Source organism: Arachis ipaensis, chromosome B03 (genome assembly GCF_000816755.2).
Source record: "Arachis ipaensis cultivar K30076 chromosome B03, Araip1.1, whole genome shotgun sequence".
Classification (NCBI taxonomy): domain Eukaryota; kingdom Viridiplantae; phylum Streptophyta; class Magnoliopsida; order Fabales; family Fabaceae; genus Arachis; species Arachis ipaensis.
The window spans coordinates 49510459-49517603 of record NC_029787.2 but is presented as its reverse complement, the minus strand read 5'-3'; the positions used below and the strand labels follow the sequence as shown (position 1 = coordinate 49517603).

Genomic DNA, 7145 nt, shown 5'->3' with positions numbered 1-7145 from the left:
ATCAACTTAAAGAAAGAAATAGTACGGTGAGTACACAAACCTAGTGTTCTGTTCCTCATTCCAAGCCAGTTACCTGGAACATAACGGGTACGCCATATGTAAGTATTTTATGCGGAAAATATACATATGACGTTCTGGTATATATGCAGATGAATTGGTATGCGATACGCTATCTAATTGGTGAATTCATGTAATTATGTTCCAAACATAGCATTAGGATACTGAAAAAGAATTTTACTATTTTATCTGTCTCATTGAATCTGCATTTATGTTCCAGAGACAGTTTCTAAATACTACTTTATTGCATGGGGCTTGAACACAAAATTGGAGTCCATATTTTATCTACCTTACACTCCATCTGTTGTTGCATGCTTTAGTGACCAGAAAATCAAAGCAAGAAGAAGAATTTGCATTGTACGGGAAGATGCTTGAAGAATGGCACCCTACAGTATCTCAAACTATGAAGGAATATATAAGAATGTTCGCCTGCCTGCTCTCATAATTGCAGGGTGTTGTGTGCTTGTAGCTCTAGTGCTTTCCATTCTTCTCATTTGGCAACACCTCCGATCATATACGAATCCCGGAGTGAGTAATTTTCTCATTTCATAGCAGATATGTTTCTTTTAATGAAGTCTCTGTCTTCTATTGTATTTAAACTTTTCAATATAGGAAGGGAGAGCCATCAATTTCGTTTCTAAAATGATCAATATGCTGACAATTTAACCCCTAAAGATGTATTAGATTCTCTAAACATCTCTTTATGGACCAAATTTGAAGTTCATTTGAATATGTAATCCCTTGATGATCAAGCATGCATGAATAACTAAGAAAGTAGAAGGATACAGCACAATGATTTGAGTTATTTGTTGTTGCACCTTTTGTGCTTTAGTAACAATTATGGCTGACCTCGAATTGGTTTTTCGGTATTCAGGAACAGAAGTGGATTGTTGCTGTTATTTCTATGGTTCCAATTTATGCTACAGAGTCTGTAAGGTTCTATTACTCTTAAAACACATTTCCTGTTTCTTTTTTGTGTTATTTGGTATCCAGTCATACATGCGTGCACACACATTTTATGGTAGGCTGGTCCAAGGTGTCATGTATTTTGAGTTTTAATGTGATATATTCTACCTTCATTGAAAAATGGACAAATCCATGCTTTCTTGTTCTTGATTGTTTTTACCCCAGTGGTAGACTGATAGCCGATATTCACCTTAATCCAGCCTATAGGTAGGTAGCTAAGGGAAGTGGGAAACTACACCTTAAAAACTAGCTATTAAAAGGGAAGAACCACTTTTTATATACAACATCAAACATCCCATACTACCTGATGCAGGACTTTGGACACCCCATAATACCCAAGTCTAACAATATACTTATAGCATATCATAATTAATATCAGAAAAAACCTTATGATTGTTCTTCATAAATTATGAACATTTTTTTAACTCAATAGGGGTAGGAGCAGTGATTCAAGAAAGAAAAATATGTCAGAAGCATTGAAGGTTCATGTTTAACATCTCTGAATTTGGAAGCTATGAAATTGCATGGTAATTGACATTGATGTATGTCCTCAACTTCTCATCAGGAGAGTCATGTTGATTGGTAATCAAATCTGTACATCACAGTAGTGATATGAATAATAGCTCAGCTTCTTTTCCTTCTCTCTGATTTTTCAGATTATATCTTTGTGGAATCCACGTTTATCACTCGCATGCGACATTTTAAGAAACTACTATGAAGCCTTTGCACTGTATTCTTTTGGCAGATATCTGATTGCTTGTCTTGGTATGTTTCTATGTTTTGATAGTTTTGCATATCTAATCTGCATTCCAGTTAAACATGAAGCTTTCTTAAGATTATTTAAGAAATCTTCATGGTGTAAAAACATAATAATTACTTGTTAGTCTGTGGCTGAAGAAACCTAATTGTTAAATTCCAACAGCAATTTTTTGGCACATTTCTTTTCTTGTAGATTGATCCATTTTTTAAAAAATTTTAATCAGGGTCTTACACAAAAAACATTTTTGTAAGAAACCCATAGAGCAATTTATTTTACAAAATCTTGAGTTGAATTGCTTAAATTATTATATTTGACCTTACAAAATTAGATTGATGCTTAATGAATTATCTGAAAGCTTTGGGGAAAAAAAGTTAATAGATGAATTAAAAGTCTGAATAAAAATTTTTCTCACTTAATTTTCAAATAAAAACTATTAGGTGGAGAAGGAAGAGTTGTACAAGTACTTGAACATGAATCTGAAGAACAACTTAGAAAATCCTTGTTGGATGATTCAGATGCCACTCACCACATACAGCAAAGATCATGTTGTAACTTCTTTAGGCGTCCAAGCACACTTGGAAAAGATCTTCTCACCATAGAAAAATTCGGGCTTGTACAATATGTAAGTGGCTGAAGTTATATCATTAATGTTAAAGAGTGGTGATATAATGACTATTTTTTTGGGTATTATTCATTTGGGATTCATGACCTCATCACCATAAAATGGAATGCGGCTCCCACTTTATCCTATTATAATGACTTACGACTGAAGTCTCAAGTTAATATGGGTTTGTTGTGGTTCCAAAGGGACTCTAATTCACTTATATATAGTGCAGATGATCCTGAAGACAGTTTGTGCATTCTTAGCATTGGTATTGGAGCTGTGTGGTGTCTATGGTGATGGAGAATTCAAGTGGTACTATGGGTATGCTTCTCATACAAAAGTGTAATCAAGTATTTGCTTTAACATAGTGTCTTACATAGTCTATGTCCCTACCGTGATAAAAGACATTTGGTTGATAGGACAATGAACATGAATACAAAACCTAGTTCCCGTGCTAGAAGGGATGCAAATTTTCGTGTCTGCCCTTTGAAGGACAAGGATTAAAAGGGAAGCACTGGACTGATTAATGAAATTGCATTGCTAGCATGGCCTCCTTCATTATTTCATATTCTGATTTTTCTCCATTAAATAAAATATTACTATTTTAAGTTATACCCACTATAACCAAACACGATAAGAGAGACAAATTTTGTCTGTCCCTATTGTTTCTGTGTTCTAGAATAGGAGCCACGTGCAGTCATGTAGCTTGGGTATGTTTCGCTCATAACCATGCATCTTTATTTTAATTAATTATACTAGGTGAGCGGTATTAAGAAAATTCATCTTAAAGTCTAATTCTCAGGCACTTACATCTAATCAAATTATTCATTTGGGATGATCATTCATGTAGTTAGCATCAAAGGAGGTTTATTTTACTATGCAATAATACATTATTGAATGTTTTGTAAAACTATTTTAATTTATAATCTATACATATTAAAATGGTAATATGATATCACATTTTATGCAGCTATCCATATATAGCAGTAATATTGAACTTCAGCCAGATGTGGGCATTATTCTGCCTTGTGCAGTTCTATAATGTTACTCATGAGAGGCTTGAACCAATCAAGCCACTAGCAAAATTCATAAGCTTTAAGGCTATAGTGTTCGCTACTTGGTGGCAAGGCGTAGGTATCGCACTACTGTGCACATTTGGAGTTCTACCCAAAGAGGGAAAATTACAAACTGGATTGCAGGATTTTTTAATTTGCATAGAGGTATGGATCCCTCTTTCTGCTATTAATATTTTGATTTTATTTTTCTAAGACAATTTTTTTGGACTTACCTACCTCTACTGAACCAAACCATGTTATTTATAGACTTGAGTTGATCCACCATAGAGTTAAAGCACTTTTAGGTTGTTTCTTGCAAGTGTTTCAGTATAGAAAATATAGAGATGAGATAGAAATAACACAATTTATCTTCATTTCCGTCTCTAGTTTTTTAATGGAAAGAAAAGAATAAACACTCAAATTGGTTTCTAAGAAATTTTAGATCGGACACTTCGGTCCTTAACAAATTTTTATTTTCTAGAAGTCTTCGATAATTACTCTTGTTGGACAAATTGGTCCTTCCGATGTTTTCAATGGAACTTTTAATATGCCTGTCTGACAAATAAGTCCCTAGTAAATGTAGAGACTAAATATTTATTGGGAGTTAAAGTATTCGATTTAGAATTTCTTGAAGACTAATTTGGGAATTTTTTCAAAGGAAAAAAAAAAAGAAGAAATTACATCTCAAGAGAGACATTTTATTTGTTTCTGCATCTGTCATCTGCCTTTTCTCCAAACAAATTTGTGTGTTTCTGTTGTGAGATGGTTATCAAATGGGTATTGTTGTTGGTTTTCTTCAACCACAAGACACGATCTCATAAAAGAAATCAATTGTTTATTTTTTATTTAGCCTCAAAGACAAAGAGGGAAGTGATAATCATTTTTTCCTGAACCAAAACTGAGCACAACCTATGATATTTGAACTTATGACCCAAGAACAGTTAACTCATGTCCATGGTGCCAATAATGCAGATGGCAATTGCAGCGATTGCTCATGTTTGTGTATTTTCAGCAAAACCATATCATTATGTTCCTGTTTTTGAACGTGGGGAATTCAGAAAGGAAACAGTAGAAGCAACTTTGAAGATAGAGGAAGGGGGCAAGGAGAAAGAAGCTTTGGTCAAAGAGACAACCACTCAAGTTGAGGCTCCAAGAACAAGCCTCAAAGAGAGTGTGCAGGATATTGTTGTTGAAGGTGGTCAAAGAGTAAGTTCATTGCATAACATCAACATAAATTGTGATTGATATCACTCTTGGGTGTGTGTGTTTCAGCTTTTGAAAAAAGATTTTACAACTGAAAACAACTGGGAGGAGGAAAAAAAAGCTGAAAAATATTTCTATGATAAAGGAAAAAAACTATGGTCTGCTTTGTTTGTGAAAACATTAAAAACTAAAGGTAAAAAAAATATTTAAAATTGAGCCCCCACCTTTTTCGTTTCTTCATTTTTGATATTTTCTATTGGGGGGTTGGCAAAGAAAACTTTCATGTTATTATGTAAAAGCAACGGAAAATTCCATTATTGTTAAATTTTATTCATGTTCATGAATCTTAAAGAATTTTATGCTTTTTATTCACCAAATTTGGAATATAGAACACACTATCTTCCTTTTATAAAAATAAGTTTGAAACATTTTTTTTTACATTTTGATTATTTAAAAAGGTTTATCCAAATATATGAGAACTATTTAATTTTTTATTTTTTTAATTTGAAAAAAAAAAAGTTTTTTCTTGGTATAATAAGTTGGAACAAAGGCACCCTTAATCTATTAATGTATTCGTTTGGAGCATGTTATAATTATATTACAAAGTTTTTTGGGTGACAATAAAAATTAGCTCAGAATAGTCTAAGTTTTTCTTATTTTGTATTTATTAATTATTACTAAAATAAATAGATAAATTTAGATGTAATAAACATAAAATTATAGATGTTAAATTAAAATAAAATAATTTTGTGTTATATCTTTCTAGTATTACTTTTATATAATTGGTACTTAACTAAAAGCAGGTTGTGAAGGATGTTGTATTGACAATCAATCAAGCCATAGGACCTGTGGAAAAGGGAGTGACCAAAATTCAGGAAACATTCCACCACAAAACAGTGGTTTCATCAGATGAGGAGGAAGAAGAATCAGATATACATAAGGAAGTAGTAGAAGAAACTCTTACAGGGGAAGGGGGTGAAATTGCAAGAATGTAATTATGAGGATTATAATTAAGAGTTGACTTGAAGATGGCTCCTTTTTGCAATATAAAGATTTCATGTTTCATAAGCAGGTGCTTCAATTTTTGCTAAGAATAGACTGGATAAATACAACAGTAAACTCTTGAAGGTTATTATCACTTATTTTTTTATAATATCATGATTTTTTTGTTTTTTATTTTCATTGTATGGATATGTAGAGAATACAAGTGGGATTGTCAAATGACAATATCCATTCACTAAAATCTCTCTCTACCTTGTATTTAACGGTCCTTCAAGATTTCTAAAAAGACATATTTATCCTTATTTAAATAAGTTTTTCATTCTTGATTTTTCTTTTGTTTTAATATTTACAAAATTTCTTTTTTTGGATTTAGTGCAATAAAATTTGAAGTATATCTATTTTTGTCATTTCATTACTTAACAAAGAAAGTTAACGAGAATTAAAACTAGAGTAAAAGACAAATAAATCCCTGATCTTTTAAAACGAGGACATTTTCGTCCCTCAAGATTGGAAAATATATTTCGATTTTTCACGTTTTAAAATGGCTGACAATTATATCCCTCCATTCATTTTGGGCAAAAATGGGCAACGGAGCCAGTTGACATGGAGGGGAAGAGAATGACGTATCCGTTTAACTTGCTGAAGTGGATTGGGACAAATTATTAGCTGACAAATTCATCTCTTAAGGCCAAAACGACGCGGTTCTTCCGATGAATTCAATATTTCAGCACTCTTCTTCACCACCGCGTTCAACTGCCGCCATTATCACCCTTCTTAAGGCCTGCAAGACCATTCATCATCTCTACCAAGTCCACGCCTCCATCATCCAACGAGTTCTAGAGAAAGATCACCTCATCATCTCCCGCTTCATTTTCCTTTCCGCCTCCTTTGCTGCCACTACTTCATATTACACCTCCATCTTTGACCGCGTCCTTGGCCCTTCCCCTTTTCTCTGGAACTCCCTCATCGAAGCCCACACCAAAGGAAGTTACTTTTTCGACGCCCTTTCTGCTTTTATTCGCATGAAGGCACATGGGTCTCTTCCCAATAGATACACTTACTCTTCTGTGATTAAGGCTTGTTCAAGCATGTGCAGATCCTGCGAAGAAAAATTGCTCCTTGGCTCGACATTGAGGTGTGGGGGTTGAAGGTGATATGTTTGTTGGAACTTGTTTAGTTGGTATGTATGGGAAATGTGGAAAGATTGGTGACGCTCACAAGGTGTTTGATGGAATGTCTGAGAAGAATGTAATTTCATAGACGGCGATGGTGGTTGGCTATGTGAAGGTTGGGGATATGGTGGAGGCAAAGAGGCTGTTTGATGAAATGCCTCAGAGGAATGTGGCATCATGGAATGCGATGATATGGAATTTTGTGAAGGTGAGGGATTTGGGCAATGCTAGGGTAGTGCTTGATGCTATGCCGGAAAAGAGTGTTGTTTCTTTCACGATCATGATTGATGGCTATGTAAAGGCTGGTGACATGGCTACCTCAAGAT

The 7145-nt window shown here is 33.9% G+C and overlaps 1 protein-coding gene across 9 annotated transcripts in view; it reads left to right on the top strand.

Moving 5' to 3' along the window:
- LOC107630445 (protein LAZ1 homolog 2) overlaps positions 1-5819 on the top strand; it is a 6440-nt gene extending 621 nt beyond the window's left edge. Inside the window, exons 1-9 of one of the 9 annotated variants that reach the window (XM_021118906.1) lie at positions 1-26; positions 378-585; positions 932-988; positions 1680-1788; positions 2221-2405; positions 2620-2708; positions 3358-3607; positions 4415-4648; positions 5446-5819. In XM_021118906.1, the coding sequence (XP_020974565.1) occupies positions 436-585; positions 932-988; positions 1680-1788; positions 2221-2405; positions 2620-2708; positions 3358-3607; positions 4415-4648; positions 5446-5640 (1269 nt within the window). In that variant the 5' untranslated portion in view covers positions 1-26; positions 378-435 and the 3' untranslated portion in view covers positions 5641-5819. Of the gene's footprint in view, positions 27-73; positions 99-134; positions 158-377; positions 586-931; positions 994-1456; positions 1566-1679; positions 1789-2220; positions 2406-2619; positions 2709-3357; positions 3608-4414; positions 4649-5445 lie in introns of those variants that run through there. The other 8 variants (XM_021118905.1, XM_021118907.1, XM_021118908.1 and 5 more) reach the window with 8 other exon arrangements.